Genomic DNA, 27,604 nt, shown 5'->3' with positions numbered 1-27,604 from the left:
TATTTTTTAATTCCCAATCACATTTCTGGATCCACCAATTCATCCGTAATCATCTCCTTGATGTTCTCATTTATGAGAAAGACTCTAGAGAGTTTGGTCTTTAGGTCTCGGAACATCTCCTCCTGTACAGAACGGGGTTTTTGGACATCTATCCCCATAGTATCCCTGACCGCTTTTAAAAGGTCGTTCATTTCCTCAGTGGAAAAACAATTTTTTTTCCCCTCAATTCTTCCACTACCTTTCCCTTCTGATCAGGGATTTTAGTCATCCCATCTTTTTGACAAGGAAGCTTCATCTTCCAGACCATCGGAGTCCGAGGAGGAATTTCTCGTCAATCTTTGGCGTTTGGGCAGTTGCAGGCCTAGACTCCTCGTGGAATGATGCCAGTGAAGATTTAACTTCCTCGTGGATCATAGATTTGAATTCCTGCATTCATCTCTTACAATTTTGGTAACACACTCTTTAGAGTATTGATCAGGAAGCTTAACATAGCATTGAACGTATTTCGTACTCCTCCTCGGCTTCTTCAAAGCCTAGAGACCTATGGTAAGAGAGCAGCTCCATCAGTGCAGGATTCTTTGTATACATATATGCCCCTAAGGACATAAGGACTTAGTAAAGGAGATTATATAGGAGGTACCATACATAGAAATAATATCTGAGGGAGAGGAAGACCCATCCTGTTCCCTTAAAGAGGACCTTTCACTTGTAAAAACAATGTGAACTAAGTATGCTGACATATAGAGCGGCGCCCGGGGATCTCACTGCACTTACTATTATCCCCAGGCGCCGCTCCGTTCTCCCGTTATGCCCTCCGGTATGTTCTCGCACTAAGTTATAGTAGGCGGTGTCTGGCCTTGTCCTGTGGGCGTCTCCTTCTCCTAGGCTGCAGCGCTGGTCAATCGCAGCGCACAGCTCACAGCCTGGGAGGTTTTTTTCTCCCAGGCTGTGAGCTGTGCGCTGCGATTGGCCAGTGCTGCAGCCTAGGAGAAGGAGACGCTCACAGGACAAGGGAAGACACCGCCTACTATAACTTAAAGAGCAAAGGTACCGGAGGGCATAACGGGAGAACGGAGCGGCGCCCGGGGATAATAGTAAGTGCAGTGAGATCCCCGGGCGCCGCTCTATATGTCAGCATACTTAGTTCACATTGTTTTTACAAGTGAAAGGTCCTCTTTAAGTAATAACTAATTAAGTTGTAGCCTTATGTACAAAAGTATGGTCCCCAACATACTACTACTGAGCCTGCTGCCAATGTATCCCCGAATGGGGGAGCTCAGTTTGCTGCGTTGGAGCATCCAGCTCTCTAGGCAGCTGAATCTCTGGGTCTGACATCCTCCAGCACACTAGGCCTCAGTCAAATCCGTGGCCCGCTCTGACTTTTAAATGCTTCGGCCCCCGTCGCACAAGCACTTCCGGGTACGCACACGCGCGTTGCTGAACCTGAAGTGACGTCAGACGCACGCGACACGTGCTGTTCCTGCGTCTAAGCCAGCTGATTTCACTAGGAGACAGGAGGGCGCGTCAGCATCAGGGTAGGCTACTGATTAAAGGGGTTATCTGGGTTCAGAGCTGAACCCGGATTTACCTCCATTTTCACCCCGGCAGCTTCCCTGAGTTGAGCATCGGAAAAGTTCATGCTCCAATGCTCTCCTTTGCCCTGTGCCAAATTTGGCGCATGGCAAAGGCATTTTTCAGAGATCTGATGACTCACCGGGCTCTCCATGGGGCTGTCAGGAAGGCCGGTGCCGTCACCGAACACACTGCCGGGCGGAAGTTTCCGCCCGGCATTGTGTTATTGAAAATAAAAAAGACCTTGCACTGCCCATCTCATGCACCGATGCTAGCCTCAGGGGGGCTGCCTGGGTGAAAATAAGGGTAGTTCAACCCGGACAACCCCTTTAACGGGGATCGTGACCCTGCCAGTCATGGTGGTGAAATGGAAATATTCAATTTCACCAAATAAGTTTCCGGTCTGAGCACGTGAGTTTACTGCCAGTCTTGGTCTTGAACAGAATTAACAGACAAATACTGATGGTACGTTGTCATTTACTTCCAATGCAAATAGCAGATACAACAAAATTATAACTGTATAATAAGATATTGATCAGGTCTTCACAAGGAACCCCCACAGAGAGCTGGCTGGTCTGCCATCTGCAGCTTCTTTACAGGCCGAGCTTGGTCCTTCTCCAGTGTCTCCTCTTGGAGTTGTACCTGTGATTACAATACATAGATTACTACCACACAACCTAATATCTGAATGACCCCAGCTCCAATAGTAAATATACAGCAGTAACCTGTAGCTGTCAGCACTGAAGGATTCTCCTCGGATGAAGGAAAACCATCCAATGAGCCGACATCTTTTATTTCTGCAGGATAATGACAGCACTCCCACCACAATGAAGCACTGTAATTGCAACCTGCATTGGAATCCTCCACAATCTACAAAAGACCCCAACACTAAAATGTACATACATTTAAAAACATTCACCATGGAAAGCTGTGGCATTTAACCATTTAGTGCCTGTACTGGCTGACTTTACAGAATCCTGTAGCTTTCCAATATTATAGAATTCCCTCCTTTTTTATTCTGGGTTGGAGTCACACATGAGATTAGCGCAGTACCAGCAAACTGGATGAGAATTTCTGAATTTTCATCCACATGCTGCGTAAAAAACAAATGCTGAAGTACTGTGGACTTGAAATCAGCAGCATGTCAGTTTATACAGCGGACTTCTCTCCAATGGAGAGAGTGAGATCTGCTGGCTTTTCCACATGTAATACATGCTTTTTTGTTTGTTTGTTGAGGAAACAAAAAAAAACAGGATTTTCAGTAAGGCCTCTTTCACACTTGCGTTGTCCGGATCCGGCGTGTACTCCACTTGCCGGAATTACACGCCGGATCCGGAAAAACGCAAGTGTACTGAAAGCATTTGAAGACGGAACCGTCTTCCAAATGCTTTCAGTGTTACTATGGCACCCAGGACGCTATTAAAGCCCTGGTTGCCATAGTAGGAGCGGGGAGCGGGGGAGCAGTATACTTACAGTCCGTGCGGCTCCCGGGGCGCTCCAGAATGACGTCAGAGTGCCCCATGCGCATGGATGACGTGATCCATGTGATCACATGATCCATGCGCTTGGGGCGCCCTGACGTCACTCTGGAGCGCCCGGGGAGCCGCACGGACGGTAAGTACACTGCTCCCCCGCTCCCCACTACACTTTACCATGGCTGCCAGGACTTTAGCGTCCCGGCAGCCATGGTAACCACTCTGAAAAAGCTAAATGTCGGATGCGGCAATGCGCCGAAACGACGTTTAGCTTAAGGCCGGATCCGGATCAATGCCTTTCAATGGGCATTAATTCCGGATCCGGCCTTGCGGCAAGTGTTCCGGATTTTTGGCCGGAGCAAAAAGCGCAGCATGCTGCGGTATTTTCTCCGGCCAAAAAACGTTCCGTTCCGGAACTGAAGACATCCTGATGCATCCTGAACGGATTTCTCTCCATTCAGAATGCATTAGGATAATCCTGATCAGGATTCTTCCGGCATAGAGCCCCGACGACGGAACTCTATGCCGGAAGACAACAACGCAAGTGTGAAAGAGCCCTTACTTGTGATGAGAAAAATGTTGTAATATATGCAAATGAGCCTCTAGAACCAATGTGGGCGTTGACATTACGCTTAGAGGCTCTGCTCTGACTGCAACTGCCGCGTCCTCTCCACTCTGACAGGACCACAGTGAAAACATGATTACACCTGGCCTGGAGAGCGCCGAGTCTCTAGGTGTAATGGCAACACCCCCGTTGCTCCTAGAGGCTAATTTCCAAATATTAAAACAATTTTTTTCTCAGCAATGCGGGCACATATGAACATGGGACCAACACAGATGTCTTCAGCTGCCAAGCGCACATGTAACAGGTCAGCCAGTGTCATAGGTACAAATCTGCTGACAGACGCCCTTTTATCTATAATTGACGCCATTTTCTGGCATTATTTAAAGTACATTTGTTGGGTCGTGAGAAGATCCCGCCCATTTCAGCAAAGACAAGAGTGGCACAAAATAAGGAACATTTGGACAATTTTGGCAGAGCTCCACTAGTACAAAAGTTGGAGATCTCTGTACTCCAGAAAACTGGAATAAATCCAATGATAACACTTTTTTTTAGTCTAGAGGTCAAGACATGGCCTGTTAAGGGTTCCTTGAGGGGAAAAACAAACACGATTACCAAATGCGTCCAAGAACACGTCTTGCAATCATGTTACATGCATGTTCTAGCGCTGAACTCTGTCCACTACCTCCTAGAGAGCCCAGCATGTCTTCCTGCTTAATGTGCAGATGAGCATGTACATGAAAATGAATATATACAAGCCCCCACCCTTCCCATGAAGACTGGGTCTGCACATTTTTACATACCTGATCTTATTACCAGTCTTCATTCTGATCCACTGTGGGATTGGTCTGTTCTGTTTCTGCTTCTTGGCAAGAAACCTCTTAATTCTGAAGGTCTTGTGGGACGACTGATGGGAAAAGAAAAGCATACAGAACATTAGAGCCATCATCATACCTCTACATCACCGCAGCTATCTGCTCCATGGTCCTGGAGCTCTACATAGGCCCTCGCATTCCTTCGTATAGGATAGTCACCTTCCAAACAAGGATCTCTCTAAAGAAGGCAGGGATGCGCCCAACGAGACAATACAGGGTGCTGCATTATATGACCATACTGTAAGAAAGCACGGCAAAGCTTACAAACCTGGCAAAAAAGCCAGACTTTCACATGAGGTATTTTTCTCTACCCACCCAGCATTAGTCCTCTGGTGGGATGACTAGACCTACTTCTCATTACAGGAGAGACCTGACAGCAGATAGCGGGGACCAGTCACATGGGACAAAATAGACACGTAGATCCGACAGCAGATTCCCCTGCAACAACTACAAGGTAGCATCAGATTGGGGTCATACCATCCATGTAATACAGGTACTGCTAGTATAACCTGGCTCTACATTCTGACTTGAGCACCTTCCCCCCCCAAATAAATATGGTCACCCCTGTTTTCATGCGACAATACAGCAATACCCATCATCTCTGCCTTTACACCCCGCTGATGGGCTTTTTATCAGAGACTCAGGGCACAGCCCTATTCGAGGCTATGTCTCCTCTCCTGAGACGTCTTACTTGCATCCCCATGTAATAACTTGGGAGCACTTATTCTTATGACTCGATGCTGTTCTGTTCCTTTATTATACCTGTTATGGTTTTATGAATGGATTGCCAACTGGGTGTTACCAGTTTGGGGGGGGGGGGGGGGGGTCTACCTGCTGTCTGTCGGGTTTTTTTCACTTTGAATGTCATAGACCCACTGAATGGAGCAAATGAACATCCGCCAAGGCTTCTAGTGGTATCCACCCGAACACAACCTTTCGTGGCACGGTCACGGCTCTAAACCGCCAGCCACGTTTACCGCAGTGCTGCCTCCCGTGGAAGGCAAGAGGTGGACAGTTTTTTTTTTTGCGTGGCATGCAAGTAGACAGACCCTTTATCTACTTAAAGGGGTTCTCCAACCGATCATGCTAGGCCATCACTAGCTGATTCGCAGGGAGGGGACAACATCGCACAACCCCACCTATTCGCTGTTCTGTGCAGCTCCATCGCCGGTGTTCTATCAAAAAACCCTACCACATTAAAATACCGTACCCCACGTGACTTCTGCTGAAGCGATCACCTGGAGAAGGGGGTGTGCGCCTCAACACAAGCACACTACCGCGGCCAGGGATCGCTCGCACAGCGAACCACCATCCGAACTTCCTACAACCATGAGATCTCCTTACCCCTGAGGGCTGTGTCCGCACGTGTGCAGTGTGAAGGTAAGGAGATTTCAGAAGATAAACCATCAGATCTCCTTAACTCTGAGTGCACACGCAGAGTGTCCGTAAGTGCGCACTGAGTGGTAGGGAGTTTAGATGGTGGTTCGCTGCGCGAGCGATCCCTGGCCGATAGTGCGCTTGCCCTGAGGCGCACACCCCCCTTCTCCAGAAGTCACGTGGGATACGGTTTTCTGATATAACACCGGACCTACACAGCGTTGTCAACCTTGTGGTGGAGGGAGCGTCAGCGTCGTAGTAACAAGCTCCCTCCACTACAAGGATTATGGGGCTTTTGGCAACAGACTTTTACAGATAGATGACCGGTGGGGGCCCCAGCAATCAGCTAGTGATGGCTAACCTCCGGCACGCCAGCCTGTGGTGGAACTACGACTCCCAGCATGCTGCATTCATTTCTATGGAGTTCTGAGAACAGCCAAGCAAGTGTGCATCTTGGGAGTCGTACCACAGCCGGAGGTTAGCCATTACTCACTGAAGGCTGGACCCAACCAGTACAACAAGCAGCCCACTAACCAGTACCACAGTAACAACGCCCATCAGCAGCCACCACAATGCTCATACATCCTGGTCACACACGGGGCATGCTGGGCCCTGCAGTGCTCCACGTCAGAGCATCCCCAGGTAACCAGCACAGAAGACGCGGAGTCCGAGCCCAATATGCTCCGTCCTCTCGGGTTAGAATGGGGGGAACCCGGCGCTTCAGGAAACCTCCCCGTACTCCGGCCACAATACACACGTGAAACGACTGCTCGGCGTCTCCGCTGCGGTACAGCACAGCCCCAGAGCCGATATAACGCGCCACTGCGGAGGATTACATCGGATTCACTCACCATAGTGAACCGCAGCGACCCTGTCACCACAATGGCGGGTGAGAAAGAGGAAGACGGAAGTCAGAGGGCAGAGGTTAGCGGCGCGGAGGAGTAGAGAGGGAACGAGGGGAAGTCGCTCTCCAAGAACGTGTGGTAAGACGAGGGCTCCACCTCGCGGTCGGAGGACAAATTGCAGCAGGTGCGGTTTTCAAATGTATATGAAAGAATAAAACAAGCTGATATTTAGCATTGTAGCTTCACAGCATCTACACTGCAGCAGGTCCATGGCGCTGGGGTCCTGGATTCTTACAGTAAACCATGTTGGTGAATCAGCAGCACAGACAAGCTTGCATGCCGTGGTAGTCTTCCTTGGTATTAACTCTTCTCTTGCATTGGTGTCACCATCGACCAACTTGGACTGCTCTGGACCATAACCATATTATCTTTACCAATAAATCCAGGTTCTGTTTCGGATTGACCGATAGGTGGGTTTGACCTCATGGTTTGCTCTTCAATTCTGCCTTTACACTGGTGTGATCTGAGGAGCCATCACATAGGACAGTCAGTCCCCCCTAGTAGTGATACGAGGGACACTAACAGCTCACCGATATGTGCAGGACATCCGGCGGCCTCATGTGTTCCCCTCATGGCAGGGCTTCCATCTGGCATTTTTCAGCAGGTTAAGGGCTCATTCAGACGACTGTATGTTAGTGTCCGCATCCGTTCTGCAATGGGGCCACAAAAGATGCGGATCCGCATCAGTATTTCTGTTCCATGGCCCCGCAAAAAAGATAGAACATGACCTATTCTTGTCGATTTTTGCAGACAAGAATAAGCATTTCTATCATAGGGCTGGCAGGTATCCGTGTTTTGCGGATCAGTAATTTGCGGATCCGCAATTCGGATACGATCATCTGAATGAGCCCTCGTGCTCAGCACCAGATTTATAGCCAATCGAGCATTTATGGGACTCCAGTTTCAGCAACCTACCAATGTGCAGGATCTACAGGCCCAGCTGTAACATCTGTGGGTAAATGAGCCACAGGATACCATACGGAACCTGTAACCTCCGTGCCAAACCGTATCTCATCTCGTATCCAGGCTAGAGGTGATCCAACAGGGACTAGAGCCTTGTATCAATTAGACACTTTTCCCCAATAATCTTATTTTGCTCCAATATTGTAATCACTTACATGTATCATCATTCCATTCCAACAACTCTTTCTTGGGGCTCGTTCACATGACTGTTGGTGTCCCGTTCCCGTATTGCAATACATGGGCACCGTTCCGTTGTCTTTCCGCATCACGGATGCGGACCCATTCATTTTAATTGGAGATGCGGAACGGAAGCACGGAACGGAACACTAGGGAGTGCTTTCTGAGGTCCGTTCCATGCCTCCGCACCGCAAAAAGATAGAACGTGCTCTTTTTGCAGAACGGAGGGATCACGGATCCCCATGCGCCCGCCCAACGGAAGGTGCCCGTGCATTGCGGAACGCAATTTGCAGTCCACAGCACGGGCTTCACACGTTCGTGTGAACGAGCCCTTGGTGCGTTATTTTTCTTGTCAATGAGTGTATTCCTGGGCATTATACTCGGCACCACGGCCCTGATTTATCAACCGGGGGGAAATTGAAGTTTGTCTTCACATTTGTCAATTTGTGTAGAGGTAACGGTCAGCCAAATTGATGATAGTGCCATACAGCAAACTATTCCATTCTTTTCACCTGCCACAGATACAGCAGGCCGGGACTCAAATGCAGTTGACACAATTTTTTGGGACTTTATCCAAATGTCCCAATGATAAATAAGGCCAAAAACCAATGTACACCACCGGAAGCCCACAAAACAGCTGGATTTCAGGAGCAAAAAAATAACATCAGCTTTGCACAGAGCATTGATAAATTTGTCTAAGGCTTCCTGCACTCGACCATTTTTTTTTTTCGTTTATGGGCCGTTTTTTGCGTTCCGTATACAGAACCATTCATTACAATGGTTCCGCAAAAAAAACGGAATGTACTCCGTATGCATTCCGTTTCCATATTTCCGTTCCGTTGAAAGATAGAACATGTCCTATTATTGCCCGCAAATCAGGTTCCGTGGCTCCATTCAAGTCAATGGATCCGCAAAAAAAACGGAACACATATGGAATGTATTCCGTATGTCTTCCGTATCCTTTCTGTTTTTGCGGAACCATCTATTGAAAATTTTATGCCCATCCCAATTTTTTCTATGTAATTACTGTATACTGTATATGCCATACGGAAAAACAGAACAACGAATCCGCAAAAAACGGACCGCAAAACACTGAAAAAGCCATACGGTCGTGTGCAGGAGGCCTTACAAGTAAAATGACTGAAAGGCCACAATTTACTCCAAAATCAAGATCTCAGGGCCAATGTTTCATATATTTCTCATACTAAATTTCCCTATTCCTGGGACCCTGCTGCTCCATTTTCTCCAATCCCAGTGTTGTCATCCACAGTAATAGGCCATTGTGGTCGTCACTATGATGTGTCTTGGATGAGCTGTGTGTGCAATACATTTCATTATGCACGGTGGACATAAACTAGCCCTATATAGTTATTGGATGGGTCTCTTATATTTCCTTATGAGATTCCCAACCAACCCATTAATCCATATGATCCAGAGTTTCGGTATTGGCCTTATTGGTACACAGTCCAACAATAACTTTTCTGAGATATGGCCATCTTGAAATTTGTTTGCCCCTCATACAGACTAGAACAGAGTGCTTTAAACTAATGAGCATTAAAGGGGTATTTTCATCACAGACAATGGGGGCATATCGCTAGGATATGCCCCCATTGTCTGATAGGTGCGGGTCCCAGAGGTGGGACCCGCACCTACAAGGAGAACCGGGCAGGGAGAGCTGTGGCTGGAGGACCCTGGTTTTCTCAGGGTCAATCCACCACCAAGCGCTGCTCCCATAGAAGTAAATGGGAACGCACCACGCACACGCGGCCCCTGCTACCATTCATTTCTATGGGGGAGACGGAAATAGCTGAGCCAGCGCTCGGCTATTTTCGGCAGCCCCATAGAAATGAATGGAGGGCAGCTGCGCATGCGCAGTGTGCCCTCCATTCATTTCCCCGATCTGTTCTCATTGTAGGTGCGGCCTGCACCTATCAGACAAAGGGGGCATATCCTAGCGATATGCCTCGATTGTCTGTGATGGGAATACCCCTTTAAGGGGAAGACACAAAGGGGGGTGGGGAGGAAATGTCAGTGCGTCTTATGGGGCGAATACTAATGTGTGCTTCCATTATGGAAGCGCTCATTAGTACAGGAGGACCGGGAAGCAGTGAATGCAGTGCTCGCCATGCTTTGTACTCAATTCTTCCTGGTCTTTTCCTGCAGGATCCTCACGCTGTGCTGTGACCTGCGCACAGCGTGAGGGTGCCGGTGCTATGTGACCTCATGCTGTGCGCTGCTGGGTCACAGCAGTGCGGCAGGAAAACCACTGGATGGTAGGAGCGGCGGTGTGTCCAAAGCAGTAGAGGTAAGTCGATTTTTTTTTTTGTCTGTTCAGAGCATGGGGGTCTGAATGGAGGGGGGTCTGATCGAGGCCCTAAGATGAGGTCTGATTAACATTGGGGGGTCTGATCTGAGGTCTATTGAAATTGAAAAACATTTTTTTTTCTTATTTTCCTCCTCTAAAATCTAGGTGCGTCTTATAGGGCAAAAAATACAGTATTTCAGGAAGTTTGTGGGCACGTAGCAGGGGAATGGGGGGCAAGCATCGACATACAAATTACTGATCTGGTGTCAGGGGCAGATGTTCTATACATGTATTATGGTACTTAACAAGGCTAGGCAGAGGTGACCGATTTCACACTTCCGTTATTTGGTCAGTTATTCCATCAGTGATTGCGAGCCAAAACCAGGTGCCGGTGAAAAACAAGAGGAAGTCTTTAAATGATACCTTAAATTACCCCTCATCTCTAAGTAGGATTCACTACTGGTTTTGGCTCACAATAACTGATCAAACAACTTAAGTGTGAGCTTGGCCTAAATTGTACTTTAGGCCTAAAGTACTCTGGACCTAAACCAGTTGATTTCGGTAAACAAAGTACGGTAGCAGTATATCTAGTAGGAACCAAGAAAGGAGTTTGATTTTAGGGACCAGAAGATCATGACATCAGCTGCTAGGAGCCATGCAAAGAAAGACTAATGAGTAATCGTATGCTTTATAAATCGCTTTACACAAGAACTGTACCACGTGCTTTCCTCTAATGCTCCGTCGGGTGCTGCATGTGAGAAATATGCTCCCCTAATACATTAAATCATAGGTAAATGGAGATACAACAGGGAGTTTTACACCTTTATAAATGTCCTATTTCCGCACTATGCAAATCTGATCCTCAATGAGTACTGGTCACCGCAAAATGCAGTGCAATCTGAAGGCAGCGGGTTATAGAGCAGGAGGTGCTGAGCAGATTGATACACGGCTTTGTAGGAAAGGTTTCAGCAAAACTTGTAATCTATACATTTAAATCTCTGCTCTTTCTAAACCCCAGTGTACAACTGAGCTCAGAAAGAGCAGAGTTTTAAATGTATAAATTACAAGTTTTGCCGAATGCTTTCCCACAAAGCCATATATCAGCTTCTCCTGCGCTATAACATGCGGCCTGCAGAATGTACTGAATTTCATGGTGACATGTTCCCTACTTGACAACTTACTATAGATAATACATGGTCTTTTTTTGTCTGAGAAAAGACCTTTATCATTAATATCACATTATGCCTGATGTACATTAACATGCTACATTCATGTTTTTTTTTGTGCATAGTGAATAATCTTAAATTCACTGAATATAAGGAGAATTAATTTATGTTCCACTCCCTTAGGGCTCTTTCACACCTGCGTTATTGTCTTCCGGCATAGAGTTCCGTCGTCGGGGCTCTATGCCGGAAGAATCCTGATCAGGATTATCCTAATGCATTCTGAATGGAGAGTAATCCGTTCAGGATGCATCAGGATGTCTTCAGTTCCGGTACGGAACGTTTGTTGGCCGGAGAAAATACCGCAGCATGCTGCGCTTTTTGCTCCGGCCAAAAATCCGGAACACTTGCCGCAAGGCCGGATCCGGAATTAATGCCCATTGAAAGGCATTGATCCGGATCCGGCCTTAAGCTAAACGTCGTTTCGGCGCATTGCCGGAGCCGACATTTAGCTTTTTCAGAGTGGTTACCATGGCTGCCGGGACGCTAAAGTCCTGACAGCCATGGTAAGTGTAGCGGGGAGCGGGGGAGCAGTGTACTTACCGTCCGTGCGGCTCCCGGGGCGCTCCAGAGTGACGTCAGGGCGCCCCAAGCGCATGGATCACGTGATCGCATGGATCACGTCATCCATGCGCATGGGGCGCTCTGACGTCATTCTGGAGCGCCCCGGGAGCCGCACGGACTGTAAGTATACCGCTCCCCGCTCCTACTATGGCAACCAGGACTTTAATAGCGTCCTGGGTGCCATAGTAACACTGAAAGCATTTGGAAGACGGTTCCGTCTTCAAATGCTTTCAGTACACTTGCGTTTTTCCGGATCCGGCAGGCACCTCCGGCAACGGAAGTGCATGCCGGATCCCAACAACGCAAGTGTGAAAGAGGCCTTAAATAAATAATCACTGAATATTGAAACGTTGTAGAAAAAAAAGAAAAAGATAAAATCACCTTTATTGAGAATTATAATTAAAATGTAAGGAGGGATATCACAAATGGTGCTTTGTGAAAAATGATGGAGAGATATCCGCACATGAAAAACCAGTTCAGATGTAAGTCTGATTTACTGAACAGCTGTGTCGCTGAAATTCAGTCTAACCGGACAACATATGAGGTATAAATCAACCATCTACATCACTTTAAACTGTGACCACATCATATACAATGACAAACGGTGATTGTCAGACTACAAAGGGTCAACACCCCCTGATAAGTGCGGTCACAGAGACGACTGCTAAACGCAAGCGGCTAAATCCATTGACACCTGGGCTACAATTCTGGCTGCGATTCCTAGCAATTGCGATCCTCTGCCATATGTCCTATAGGAGATTGATAAACATCTGCTCATATCCTGGTATGCATCCAGTAAATAAGATATGAGCACGAATCAATCTCCCGAAAACTAGCATCTAAGCCCCCAGAAAAGAGAAAAAAAAAAAAAAGTTTAGGAGATTGATTTGTGCTCATATCTTTTATACTGGATGCATCCCGTCACTGCAATGTGGTTGTATACCAGGATATGAGCAGATGTTTATCAATCTCCTATAGGACATATGGCAGAGAATCGCAATTGCTAGGAATCGCAGCCAGAAATGTAGCCCAGGTGTCAATGGATTTAGCCTCTTGTGTTTAGCAGTCGTCTCTGTGACCGCACTTAACAGGGGGTGTTGACCCTTTGTAGTCTGACAATCACCGTTTGTCATTGTATATGATGTGGTCACAGTTTAAAGTGATGTAGATGGTTGATTTATACCTCACATGTTGTCCGGTTAGACTGAATTTCAGCGACACAGCTGTTCAGTAAATCAGACTTACGTCTGAACTGGTTTTTCATGTGCGGATATCTCTCCATCATTTTTCACAAATCCTCATTTGTGATATCCCTCCTTACATTTTAATTATAATTCTCAATAAAGGTGATTTTATCATTTTTTTCTACAGCATAGTGAATAATCTTGCTGAACACAGAAATGATTAAAGCATCATTTTAGATTCAAAATCTAATTTTATTTTTCCTAGGAAAAAAAAAAAAACATTAAGAAATCACATAGGTTACATTTAATACTTTATATGATCCAGGCGTGATAAAATAAGCCGCCGCGTGCCTGTGAATATGCCAATGTAGACTTCTCTCATTGCAAGTAATAAAGATCTGTATGAAAATAATTCGGAAAACCAAAAATTACAGCATTGTTCTGAGTCTTGACAGCATTTTACAGCAGCGATCATTCTCGTCTAAAGAATGTCCAATGTAAAAAGAAAGGAATAAAAAGCAGAATATTTATTAACACTTTAACAGCAAAACTGAAATACAGGGCAAGCTCTATGGAAACAGCCCATGTAATACTAGGCTGGAACATTCAAAAATATTCTTCTGTCATTTCCCTCTGCCAATACCGGAACGGAGGACTCGTGTTTCATTAAGGCCACAAGACAAGATATTGTAAACTTGAAATTTTCATGGTCTCCTCTCACCATTTCCACTACAGTCCTATATACTAAACGTTCCACCAGCCTTCATGTTGCTGTGTGAAGCCATTATGGATTCTGACCCAAATTCTGCACGTTCTACACCCCATAGGCACCTCTATGTCTTTCCTCCGGACCCTGCTCCTGCCTGTTCCTGATTCCTTCTCTGTGAAGGCACTTCTGGATTGCAGAATTTGTATTCTTTGGTTGTCACAACGGGCAGGACACTCCAAATCTTCTAAATTCTTACTCTTCTTTTCTGGTATCACTGGTCTCACTCTCCTGCGTCTTCTCAGTTGTCTGATCACCGGATTTGGCTGGGCTCTCATCACACGGTGTTAACCTGCTCCTGCTCCTTGCCCCGGGTTGGTATAATTGCATTGCAGGGCGATCCTTAAAAAGATAAATAAATAAATATATAAAACTGTTGTTGCAAGCTTGGAGTGTAGGGTCCTGTCAATGTGTTTAGTACAGGTCAACCTCTGAACACCATTTCACAGATTGCAAAACCTTTGTATTACCTGTCTTGTACAGATCCTGAAATGAAAGACATGAATTCTTAATCCTAGAGTGCCAGCAGGAGAGGCTCCTATCTCTATTTTGGGGTTCCCCAACCACTTTGGCTGCTGCACTGCATGAAAGCTACTGAAACAGCTCTGCGGTTTCCCGACCATCTGGTGGTCGGGACTTAGTCTCATCTTGCCTTAGTAATGGCGAGATGAGACAACTCCTTTAAAGATTTAAAAAAAATGGGCAGTGGGGGGGGGGGGGAGTATAACAACCCTGACTCACCTTTTAAGTGTCCCAACATTCCAGTGTCACTATGCAGGTCCCCGCTGGGTTTGCAGCAGTTACGTGCCATTCATCATTCACGTGACTGCTTCGGCCAGTGACCCGCAGCAGTGGGCATGTGAACTACAGAAGTCATCATTGCAGGACCAGTGGAAACAAACGACTACAGCAGTGGTGCTGGAGTGGCGGGGCATTTAAAAGTAGAGTAAGGGTTTTAATTTTTATACCGCCCCCTGCGGTGTAAATTTTTCAAATGTGAGAAAACCACTTTAAAGTGAAAACCTAGACACAGAGCAAGAAATATACCAGGGTTGCGAATTGCAAGGTGGTCCGGACACTTTAGGTCCTAAATTCCAAAGGCAATAAGAATTACTGCTAAATGACACTGGGCAGCTGTGTGCCCTTCCCGGAAGTCACTGCCCGCTCAGCAGCTATGGGCTCCTAACTTGCAGTCTCTAGGTTAGTATGAAAGTATTTAACAATTCTTTTAACATTATTTGCTTCTTATTGATATGAAATTATTCATACAAGCAAATATCTATAACTATAGTGAGAGATAAGATGACTAGTCCTACCTTGTTTCTGATTCGATCTCTTTTGGCCATATCTTCTTTCTTTTCTTCTCGGGATGGACGCTCAACTTTATCAGTGGTAGACTGAGATTCACTAACCTCCTGCTTTCTCACTCTCTCCTTTACTACTTCCCGGTCCTTCCTGAAGTCATCATCCCGTCTTCGAAAGTATCGGTCTTTCTCATATCGATCCCTCTGTTTACGCCGTTCATCCTCATGATAACGCTGCCTCTCTTTTTCTCTTGCACGTCGCTCTAAATCATAATCCTTATCTCTGTAATCCTTATCTCTATAATCTTTCATATAGTCATCTTCACATCTGCAAAGAGAGCACAGAAAACTGTCTAAAAGGACTTTTGTTGCAAGGGTTATGTGGAAAATTAAAAAATCTGTCAGAAAGCAGGGGATGTGGTAAAATAACTAATATTCACCTGGAAATCCCCCCCCCCCCACACACAATCGACTGACTGGCTGCAACAATCACATGCAGTTAGTTGCAATGTCTTCACTGCAGGACAGCAACAATAGATACCAACAAAACACCAGGGCAACGGAGGATTCTACAAGCGAGTCGTATTTATTTTACTTTATCACTTATTTGTTTAAGCGGCAGTATGGATTGAAAGTAGAAGAATAAGCATTACTCAGCATCTCACAGATCCCCCACTGCTGCCATTCTGATGCTTTCAATTTGCTCCTTCTGGATTAATACATGGCAGTCAGCTGGTGATTTGTGTTCAGCCAATCACTGGCCACAGCAGGGACCTTCTTCAACCAGTGATTGGCTGAGCAGACATCTCTAGTCAATTCCTGTGTGTTGAGCCAGGAGCAGGAAGTACAGAGCAGCAGGGACAGGAGCAGCATCAGAATGGCAAGGGAATCTGTGAGATGAGCAAGGTCCCATTTTTGGTACACAGCTTTCTGTTTGATTCAAGTCTCCTCAAATGTATTTTTCAGTGGGAGTTTAAGCTGCCATTCACATGGCCATGGGTTTTTCCACATGGTTTTGAAAACTGAGGCAAGAAAGGACATGTCCTTTCTTGGTGTGGATTTCATGCTTCTTTTTAAAAAATAAATCTCACCGCAGAAAACCCCTAGAACTTAAAAAGGGGTTATCCGGGAACTGCTACCAATGACCTATCCTCCGGATGGGTTATCAATATCAGATCGGCGGGGGTCCAACTTCCGGTACCCCTGCAGATCAGCTGTTAGAAGAGGCTGGGCACTTGGCGAGCCATGCAGCAGATATCGGTCACATGGCCTACACTTGCAGTTCAGCCATTCAAGTCAATAGGGCTGAGCTGCAATACCAAGCACAGCTACTATACGATGTACGGCGCTGTGCTTGGGAAGCTGCCGGGAGCCCGCATCACTCACCAGAGCTCCGGTGGGCGCAGCAGCTCCCTGGACCAGCTGATTGGCGGGTGTGCCCTGACTCGGACACCCTCCAATTTGATCCTGAGGATAGGTCATCAGTATCTTTACCCGGATAACCCCTTTAATCTGTCAAGCAACAGAATTCCAGTCAAATCAGCAGATTACAAACAGCCAAATAAAAGCCAACAAAAAGCCTTGGGTAATTGGAAGCTTCTTGCAGTAGGAGTTGGTTAGGGAACTAGCATATATAAAACCTTAATAAAAATTAGCATAGGTTGACAAGAGGAGGAAGATAACTTACCGTTTAAGCTTTTCTTCTCCAGTTTCTCCATCGGATCTCTTGGTGGTTGAGATGCGCTCTTCTCTCACATTCTCTTTTTCCAGCTTTCTGGGTTTAAACTTCTTTTCTGGCTCTCGTTCATCATCTTTCTCAGGCTTTCTAAGAAGCTGTGGTGACAATTGTTGTATTTACTATACTAACAGCCACCAACATCATCTGCAAAAGCATTAACCCCTTAATGACCAGCCTGTTTTGGGCCTTACTGACCAAGTGATTTTTATTTATTTTTTTCATTGTCACCTTCCAAGAGCTATAACAGGACAAGTTGTAATTGTTAATGGTGCCATTTTGGGGTACACATAACTTACTGAGTAACTCTTTCTGGGAGGGGGATAGGACAAAACAGCAATACTGCCACTGAGTTTACGTTATGAAATTTTGCAGCGTTCATTTTTCAGCATAGAGAACATAAAACTTTATTCTCTGCGTCCGTACGATTACAGTGATACCAAATACATATAGTTTTTTAAAAATTTTACAGCTTTTGATTTACACACCACTTTTTGATTGCTTATTCTGTTTTTTTGAGGTGAATAAACAAAAAGCAGCAATTCTGGAATGTTTTCTTTTTAATGGTATTCCCTGTACGGGATAAATTACATGATAAATAAATAGTCTGCATTCTAGAGAAATCTCAGATTTAGTGATATGTCAATGAGTTGGTTGGTGCACCCTGCTCCTTATCGCTGCCTGCCCCATCCCCCAGCTTTGAGCGTCAGGGCCAGGCAGTGGTGATGTAATCTCTTCTGGCCCTATGTTCTCGCCCATGCGAAGTCACTTCGGCAGTCGGCACGCATGCAGTACAACTCTGATGCTTACCAGGGTTCCACAGTACAGGTGACTTCAACCCTGGCAAGCATCAGGGTTGTACTGCGTACGTGCTGACTGTGTGCAAAATGCCGAAGCAATGGCACATGCGTGGGGAACACAGGGCAAGCCAAAATTATATGGCCTTGTCACTCATAGCTTGGGGGCTCTCAGCGCTAAGGGGCAGCGCTTTTGGTGCAACAAGGAGCAATGGGGATGCCCTCGTAGCACTAGACAGCTCATTTGTATATCTAAGATTTCCCAGGAATGCAGGCACCATTCTGGGGACAAAAACTTTGGAATCAAAAGACCATAATGCAGCTAACATTTCACTTGGTTTACTAGTGAGGCAGGCATGTGGTGAGTGATTCCTTTTAAACACCAAGTAAAACTAGCAGCTTTAAACAGCAAGGTTCACTTCAGTAATAGGTGCCTGGCAGCTCCTAAAAATTGACCAGTGCTGAAATGTATCGATGTATGGCTGCTGAATATAACTGAGCACATTACACCACTATCAGTACAATCGCATGTATTGAAATACGTATAAAACACCACAGATTACAAATGTACTCAAAGCCTGACAGGAAAGAGGGTGTGGTGGGGATGGGGTTTAAGGATGGAGAACAGAACATGAAAATGTGCCTAGGCGTCTTTACAAAATAAAGGTAATCCCAATTCCCATGTACCTTGATTTTAGGCTCATCTTTTATTCTTTCTGTTTCTTTCTCTGGAGTCCTTTCATATTTTTTCTGTTTTTCTGCTTCTTTCCTTTTTCTTCTCTCATCCTCTTTCCACTTCCTTCTTTCTTCTTCTCGTATTCTTTTACGCTCAAGTTCTCTCCTCCTTCTCTCTTCACGCTTTTCATCTCTTATTCTCTGGAAAATTGTGTCAGTATTGGTCAATCATTCTCACATTTAAGGACAAAAAAAAAATAAAACACAATAAACTGATTCTGAAATACAATGCCAGCTCCTAATATAACAGTAAGGCATTCTTATTAATGTCTAACACTAATATAGCATGAATACTATGCAATCTCATATCAAGATGTGAGGCTGCTCAAACATGGGCAGTTTCTGCCAGTCTGAGTGTCCTTTATTATTTATTTTATTTCACACACTTATATAGCACTGCTATATTCCTAAGCACTTTGCGGTCCTCAGTGGGGCTCACAATCTAAGTTCCCTTTCAGTATGTCTTTGGAGTGTGGGAGGAAACCAAAGAACCCGGAAGAAACCCACAAAAACCTTGGGAGAACATACAAACTCCAAGCAGATGTTGTCCTTGGTCGGATTCGAACCTCAGACCCCAGTGCTGCAAGGCACAAGCGCTAACCACTGAGCCACTGCCCTACTTTAAAGTACGTCAATTCTTATCATTTATTACACGTGAACATTTATAACTTTATACCCCTGCACGGCTGGTAATCCCCACTGCCCTCACAATCTAACAGCAATATGTGCTGAGAAAGTCAATACAGCCAAAGGGCTTGTTCACGCAACCGTATGTATTTTGTGGCCTGCAAAAAACGGATCCGCAAAAAAATACTGAAGACGTCTGTGTGCATTCCAAATTATGCAGAACGGAACAGCTGACCCCTAATAGAACAGTATTATCCTTGTCCGTAATGCGGACAATATTAGGACATGTTCCATTTTTTTTGCGGAACGGAAATACGGAAACGGAATGCACACGTAGTACCTTCCGTTTTTTTTTTGCAGACCCATTGAAATGAATGGTTCCGTATACAGTCCGCAAAAAAAAAAAACCCAAAAAACTGAGCGGACACGGAAAGAAAATACGTTCGGGTGCACAAGTCCAAGCTCAGATTAAACTACTGACGCATAACATAGCAATAAATGTATGGTTCTCCTTGCTACCGTTTTTAACTTGCTTTAACATAGGTTTAACTCACCTGCTTAATCCCATTATAGCAGCACCACTGCAGTGACGATATGCTGCTTCAGTAAGCACTGGAGCAGCAGGGGATTGAGCAAGTGAAAAAAACTTTACATTTTAGAACACTCCTGGGCTCTCCTAAGCTTTTGGGTCCCAGAAAACATCTTTTTAAGAGGGCATGAATAAAAAGTATAAAGACTTAGGGGGTCATTTATCAGACTGGTGTAAAGGAGAACCGGCTTAGTTGCCCATAACAACCAATCAGATTCCACCTTTCATTTTCCAAAGGAGCTGTCTAAAATGAAAGGTGGAATCTGATTGGTTGCTAGGGGCAAATAAGCCAGTTCTACGTTACACCAGTTTGATAAACGACCCCCTTACAGTTAAGCCTCTTTATTTTGTTTTCTTACAAAAAAATTAAAATAAGTATAAAGAAACTGAAGTAAACCAAAAGAATTCTTAACAAGATAAAAGTAATCAGAATCATGATGAGATTCTTACCTGTCTATTTTTTAGGAAGCTCAACAATGGAGTTGTCTTCTTAGCTATAAAACAATGGAAGATTAATAGTTGTCAAAGGGTTTTCTGGAGAACAGTCTAACAATACAATGATCCCTCAGGATACAATATTTTCACCATACAGTGGTCGTTTTTTTTTTCTGGCCCATTGTAAGTAGAAACCAGACACAACATAAATGCCTCAGACCCAACCAGTCAAGGGCACTTCTCAGGTAAAATAGCTGGATCGGTTACTAGGGAGCAACTATTCCTGACTGTTTCTTAAGGCCTCTTCCACACGAGCGTGACGGATTAGGTCCGGATGCGTTCAGTGAAACTCACACTATTTTGCAAGCAAGTTCAGTCAGTTTTGTCTGCGATTGCGTTCAGTTTTTTCCGCGCGGGTGCGTTTTGATGCGTTTTTCGCGCGCGTGATAAAAAACTGAAGGCTTACAAACAATATCTCTTAGCAACCATCAGTGAAAAACGCATCACACCCGCACTTGCTTGCGGATGCAATGCGTTTTTCACGCAGCCCCATTCACTTCTATGGGGCCAGGGCTGCGTGAAAAAACGCAGAATATAGAACATGCTGCGATTTTCACACAACGCAGAACTGATGCGTGAAAAACAACGCTCATGTACACAGACCCATTGAAATGAATGGGTCAGGATTCAGTGCGGGTGCTATGCGTTCACGTCACGCATTGCACCCGCGAGGAAAACTCGCTCGTATGAAAGGGGCCAAAATCTTCATTTTCTCTCATCTTGGATAACATTTTGGGGTTTTGGGACAGATTACTCAAGTTACAATGGTTTCAACATACAGTGGTCGTCCTGGAACCAATTAATATATTGTTATTTGAGGGACCACCTTATATGTTATTTCTGTAATGGAGAACGAATTGTTCATTTGACAGCAACGGCAGTCTTAGGGCATGTTCACACGGGGTGGATGTGCTGTGGATTTTCTGTCACTAACTTGCTGCAGCGTTTTGCAGCACCAAAGTGGATGACAATTAACCAAACCTTATCCATGTAATGCATAAAAAATAATAATAAATAAAATATGTAGCAACATTTCATTTATTGCAAAGCACAGGGTGAACTCTATGACAAATCTGCCTCAAAAGTTCGGGGGGGGGGGGGGGGGGGGGGGGAATATATAAATCGGCATGTAACACAAGTGGATTTTATGTAACACAAGTGGATTTTGCTGTGGGTTTGCGGAGATCCTGCCCTGTATAGAAGTACCCTTCGGTTGACCCCTGCACAATGCGGTGTAGCATTAATGTAACGATATTTGGCATTACCTATCATTTCTTTGTTTCTTGCCTCTATTTCTTCCAACAATGTCTCTGGAGTGGAGGCGAGCTTCTCTTCATCCATGCTGTATGAATCTAAGAACTTTTTGTATTCTGGATCTAAAAAATAAAATAAGAGGAGGAAGACCAATTTACACCACAACTGTACAGATAAATAATAACAGGTAACATTCCTTTAACCCCTTAAAGACCGGACCTATTTTCAGTTTTACATTTTCGATTTTTCCTCCCCACGTTCCAATAGCCATAACTTTTATTTTTCCAGTCACATATCCATATGAGGGCTTATTTTTTTTCCAGGACAAGATTCATTTTTTTAATGGCACCATTTAATTTACCATGCCTTGTATTGGAAAACGGGGAAATTATTTTCTTTGTGTGTAGTAAAATTTAAAAAAAATAATTCGGACATCACGGCATTCACTGTGCACTAAAAAGGACATGACATCCTTATTCTGCAGCTCAATACGATTACGGCGATACCAAACTTGTATAGTTTTTACTTTGTTTTATTACTTAAAATTTTTATATTTCGGTCTACAGAGCTGTACGAGGGCTTGTTTTTTGCAGAATGAACTGTAGTTTTTATTTGTATGTAGAACTTTTTTTATCACTGTTATTCAATTTTTTGGAGGACAATGTGACAAAAAATGGCAAATTGTTTGTTTTTAATTGTTTTTCTGTTACGGCATTCACCGCACAGGAATTATTATTATATATTTTAATAGTCCAGACTTACTTAGCAACTATTGGCCCCCTTAGGGTGCTAGAACCTGGGATCTTTTGATCCCTTGTCCTATTCACCTTAATAGAGATTCTATTAGGGTAAATGGGATTCTGACGCACTCCCTGCTGAGCTGTGCCTCGTGTGTATGACAGCCCTAGAAAGCCTCAGCAGGCCCCAGGCTGTCATGGTAACCGATCAGAGTCCCGCGATTTCACTGCTGGGGCTCCGATTGGAAGGCAGAGTCCTTTCAAAAACTAGTAAAAAGTCTTTAGGCTCAGTTCACACCTGAGCGTTTTACAGCGCGTTCCTACGCGCTGTAAAACGCTCAACAAGGAGAAACCAATGCTTCCCTATGGGAATGGTTCTCACCTGGGCATTTTACAGCGCGTACGATCGCGCTGTAAAACGCCCGACGCTCACACAAGTACAGGAGCGTTTTTTTGGGCGCTTGTCGCGCGTTCCCGTACATAGACTTTCGGGAACGCGCGACACTGTGTGCACACTTGTCTCTGTATGCGCGCTTGTAAACGTCCGTACAATCGCGCATACAGAGCGCTCCTTTCAGAACGCTCAGGTGTGAACTGAGCCTTACACTGCGCCAATGAATAGATTGTTGGGAAAGGACCATTCCTTCCTGATATTTACCTGCTCGTCAATGTAGGTGAAGCCCGGCATTTACATGCAGGATGAGTGATGGCTACTGTCACCGCTCGTCCACATATAAATTCATTGTTTCTATTTCGCTCGTACATCAGGGCCAATTATCTGGAATGAGCGTTACTAATTGGACAGTCGCCCCAAACATCGCGCCGTGTGAACCCGCTTTAAGACATGGCAGAAAAAGCTTTATATGACTTGTGTTTTACCATCATCAATAGTCCCAGTCTTGGAATCCTTTTTCTTGCTTTTCTTTTTTGCCACTTTTTGAAAAGGGGCAAATTCCACAACCGCTGTATATTCCTGACCTGTGATACAAACAATAAAACGAACATATACATTTTGGCCCAAGTTTACTAATCCTGTCTAATTTACAGACAGTCTGAAAATGCGAGAAGTTTATCGTAGTGGCTGACGCTGGATGATAAACCTGATGCATCTTTACAGTAGTCTCGTTTTTACCACCTATTAGATGGCTTAGCTTATGTTTAAAATGTGTCCACGGGTCCGGAAAATCTGGCCCAATGCGCCAAAATTCTGTCCGCCAAAAACTTTACACCACATGTAAGTTGGTCTACTCTCTGGCACTTTTGTGTACAAGAATCATGGATCTCAGCTTCATAAATGTGTCTAGAAGGTAGAGAAAAGCTGTCCAGGCCCACATTCTAGCTGAAAGGGTTTCTGTCTGAAAAATCGTTATGTATCTGGCTGACATTAGCGATGTGCTAATGTCAGCAGAACATAACTGTATGATTTTTAACTCCCCGACTGCCGCCGTTCCCTCAAAATAAAGACTTTTATAATATGCTAATGAGCCTCTAGGTGCTAGTGGGGCGTTGCTGCAGCACCTAGAGGCTCCGTCTTCTCACCCTTTGGCACGCCCATGTCCAGCTGATTGACGTTCTAGTTCTCCTCTGTGCACAAAAAATCCCACGCCTGCGCTGTCCCGTTTAGTATTCGGTGCAGGCGCAGTGAGTGAAGGACGCTCTCCTGCTGCCGGCTTCACTCACTGCGCCGAATACTAAACGGGACGGAGCAGGTGCGGGATTTTATGGGCATAAAATACAGTTATGCACATCGCTAATGTCAACCAGATACATAACGATTTTTCTGATGACAGAAACCCTTTAAAACCAGGAAACATCAACATCTCTTTGGTGCATTTGAATGAGGAGTGTCTAAAATAAGGTGCGGCAGAATGTGCACTCAAACAATGCCAAGAAAGTGGCGCACTGATCATAGCTAATAGTTATCAAAACTAGTGCAATGGAAAACTGCCTTAGTTGCCCATAGCAAAATATCAGATTGAACCTTTCCTTTTACAAAGGAGCTGTGTCAAAATGAAATCTGATTGGTTGCTCTGGGCAATTAAACCAGTTTCCTTTTGCATCCGTTTTGATAAATCTCCCCCACCGTCTTCACTTCAACCCACCCGATATCCTATCTAAAAGCAAACTTGTGTAATCTCCAAAACTGTAGTGTGATAGAAATCTCATCCACATACTGTGGGCTTTATATCCTCAGAAACGGACATGGGGTGCAGATTCTAATTGTTGGACATTGTTCGGGCTCCAGCAACTGCTAATAAAAGGGCCCACAGTTCCACGTTTACGATTAGGGGGGCAAAGTCAGCGGCTGTTCCCATATCTTTCTAGGACTTGCATGGAGCAGTAACGTGTACACTTGATACAACGCCTCCACACAACGGTAAGGAGAAACGAGAAAACCGGGCGCCGCTAGAACTACGAGAACCTACCTTTATGGTCAATGAACACATAGCCATCAAAGCGATCTCTGAATAACACAATGTCATCTGGACTTTTGAAGTTGATGTATGCCCTTGAGAACATATGAGGAAATAAGCTACGGGACAAAAACAAAAACGTATAATCGCATTAGACCAAAAGAACAATAATGAATACCAAAGAAATGATGACAGTTTCCCGATGGGCAGAGAGGATTTCCATTGCATCAATGCTACCTGGTGTCATTTGCAAAAAACTCAAAATAGTCGTGTTCTGGTAGAGGCTGAAGATGCTCTTCCAGCTGTTCTTTGGTAAGACTTGGAGGCAAGCGACGGATCACAACCTGTTAAAACAAGAAAGCTTCAATCCTATAATCTGCAGCTCTTCATCAGATACTATTCATTATTTGTAAGGATTTTCCCCATAATAAGAAGCTGATGGTGCTGGGACTGATGAGTTACCCACAATCCTGAGAATGGTGGCTGCAGCGGACCCTTACCACTGACTGTACAGTCCCATAGGGTCCTTGATCAGCAGTGTTACCTAAGGGATTTTTGGTCCAAGTTCAATCTGCATTTTTTGCAAATTGTACGTGGACCCATTCATTTCTATGGGGTCACAAAAAACGTGGACAGCACACTAATGTAATCCGGGCGACCCTTCCGCAAATTATACAACATGTCCTATTCTTGTCCGTTTTGTGGACAACAATAGTCATTTCTATAACAAGAACAGGAAAATGTGGGAATCCTATGGCGGGTATCTGCATTTTACAGATCCACAGTTTGCAGACCACAATATACATATGGTCGTGTGCGTTTAGCCTTAAAGAGCATTGTCAGCATGATCAACCCTATTAAACCAGGCATACATCCTGGTAGGGTTGATTATGCTTTTATAAAGGATACCCCGATTATGAAGTTTGTTGCCCCATTGATCAAAAAACTCAGGGGGTCATTTATGAAGACTGGCGTTTCAGACCCCTATAGCTGGCTGTGGATCTGCTGAAGCTATGAAGAGGCGCCGGCCCCTACAGAACTACGTGTAAGCTTCAGAGCTGTCTTACATGTAGACTATTTTCTATGCCTAAAACAGGCATAGAATATTATGAATGAGACGGGACTCCAACCCCCGCCACACCCACTTTTTTTTTAGACCTGGCGTAACTCGGGAAAAGTCACAGATTGCGGCGCAAATAACCTTTGCACGCAATCTGGGCCAGAAATACTCCTAATATAGGTGTATTTCTGGATAATCAATGCAGATAACCATACTGAAGCAGCAAGGGGCTGGCCAGAGCCCTCGGAGCACCAGCTTGCCACACTGACTTCTATGGGAGAGTTTTCTAGACATGCTCTGTGGACAGAACAGAGATCATTGTACAAGGAAGGCGTAGATAAACTGGGACCATCACCTGCTGGATCCTGGTTACATTACAATATTAAACTGAGCACCTCATGTTTTGATATATATATTTTTTTAATAGATAATATATACATTGGTATAAAATTATACAGTAATGATCATTCACTTTATTGATATGCACTTGTTATATGTGACAATGGCATTAAGGAATTTGCTGATGAAAGGCTCTAATGCTGGGTTGAAACGTCACAGCCATTTTGGGTGAATATTTGGGGTGCGGTATGTATATATATATATAGATAGATATATATATATAGTGATATTTGTCATTCTCATCCTGGTTGTAATGATGATCTGTACAGACCAAGAAGTGGCAACTAATTCAAGCCTTAGTGACCGGTGCAAAAACTGCAGGATTTTTTGAAACACAGATAGCGATACGGCAGACTAAACTAAAAATTTTAAAGATGTGTTTAACAAAAACTTGATTTTAAAAACAAAATAAAAATGAGGTTCTTTTCTGATGACACATTCCCTATGACGCAGGAACGCCCCTTTAATATGAAAGGAGAACAGGTACTCCCCATAAAATAACACAGCAGATCCCAACATCGCATTTCTTGCCTAAACACACGTTTATAAAGTGCCATGTAATATCAGTGACACATAGATGCCACATAAAGTGTGACCTCTGACCACTGGTAGTGACAGATCCTAATCACAACACAGGGCAATGAGGTCAGAGGTCAGGACTTCTTGATTTTTTCCTAGGTGTTAGACCGATGCAATCCTAATAAGCACCATGCTGACCAGTCTGAGGTCATCTTCAGCCATCAGTGCATTGTCCCAGGGGCCGCCTATGAGAAGTGTCCCCCCAGGGCCCCCATGTGGTACAGGGCAGGCCCGCTCCTCTCACCTTGCTCATGACTTCCTTCTTCTCCTTCACGGGTCTGTCCCCATCCTCCGCCCCGAGCTGCTCCCCCTTCTTCTCCTTGGGTTTCGTGTTCTCCTTGTCTTCCTTCATGGCTTTCTTCGGGGAGGCGGACAGCAGAACTAACTGACTCCAGCGCTGCACTTCTCCTCGGCAATCTCCTGCCCCGCTCTGCGATTGGGCCAGCACGGCGTCACGTGACGCACACAACAGCCGCCAGCTTGGACGGGGAATCACCTGACGCGCACTAACACACGCCGTTGGTAGCACATCCCTGCCTAACGGACACGGGGAGCCGCCGGTGCTTCATGCGTGTCTGCCCCTGGTGCACGAAGCCTCCCACGGAGCCGTAAATTAACTTGTTTCTACGCGGACGTTATCTGTCATCGTAGCAACTTTTCCCTTCATAACATGGCCGCGCGCTGACGTCATCTGTTGCTGTGCGTCCACTTTTTTCTCGCGAGGGTTAGTTGTCGTCAGTAAGTGACAACCGTGAGAGTGTTTTTTTTTTGTCTTGGACTTCCGGCATGTAGCCGCCATTGCTGGTATGGGCAAGTACCTTAATTGCATTCCGTCGTGCAAAATAATATTACATCCGTAAATAACAACCACTACTAGGACTCTACACCGAAATATATCTTCTTATTTGCCTTATGTCATTCATTAGCCCTT

At 45.0% G+C, this 27,604-nt stretch overlaps 2 protein-coding genes and 1 non-coding gene across 4 annotated transcripts; all 3 read right to left on the bottom strand.

The window, feature by feature from the left end:
• Window positions 1-2,032: 2,032 nt before the first annotated feature.
• On the bottom strand, window positions 2,033-6,828 carry RPL39 (ribosomal protein L39). The gene is made up of 3 exons (XM_040405304.1): window positions 6,713-6,828; window positions 4,413-4,516; window positions 2,033-2,214 (listed from the first exon to the last, which is right to left on the bottom strand). The coding sequence occupies exons 1-3, from the start codon at window positions 6,713-6,715 to the stop codon at window positions 2,166-2,168; spliced, it is 156 nt and encodes a 51-aa protein (XP_040261238.1). The 5' UTR covers window positions 6,716-6,828; the 3' UTR covers window positions 2,033-2,165.
• LOC120978330 lies at window positions 2,296-2,427 on the bottom strand. The gene has a single exon (XR_005774080.1). It is a non-coding gene; the product is annotated as a small nucleolar RNA SNORA69 (small nucleolar RNA).
• Window positions 6,829-13,431: 6,603 nt separating the features above from the next.
• Window positions 13,432-27,540, bottom strand: UPF3B (UPF3B regulator of nonsense mediated mRNA decay). 2 transcript variants are annotated; one of them, XM_040405298.1, is made up of 10 exons: window positions 26,918-27,540; window positions 24,873-24,979; window positions 24,648-24,754; window positions 23,101-23,199; window positions 21,496-21,606; window positions 20,186-20,229; window positions 18,472-18,660; window positions 16,940-17,085; window positions 15,361-15,580; window positions 13,432-14,290 (listed from the first exon to the last, which is right to left on the bottom strand). In XM_040405298.1, exons 1-10 carry the CDS (start codon window positions 27,023-27,025, stop codon window positions 14,144-14,146), a joined length of 1,278 nt encoding a protein of 425 aa, XP_040261232.1. In that variant the 5' UTR covers window positions 27,026-27,540; the 3' UTR covers window positions 13,432-14,143. The 2 variants fall into 2 exon arrangements, with proteins under 2 accessions (XP_040261232.1, XP_040261231.1); XM_040405297.1 differs by having other exon boundaries at window positions 13,435-14,290; window positions 15,265-15,580.
• Between the last annotated feature and the right edge of the window lie 64 nt (window positions 27,541-27,604).

The sequence above is a fragment of the Bufo bufo genome, chromosome 8, assembly GCF_905171765.1.
Source record: "Bufo bufo chromosome 8, aBufBuf1.1, whole genome shotgun sequence".
Lineage (NCBI taxonomy): Eukaryota > Metazoa > Chordata > Amphibia > Anura > Bufonidae > Bufo > Bufo bufo.
Note: the sequence above shows the minus strand (reverse complement) of the source record. Positions and strands in the feature narration are given on the sequence as shown.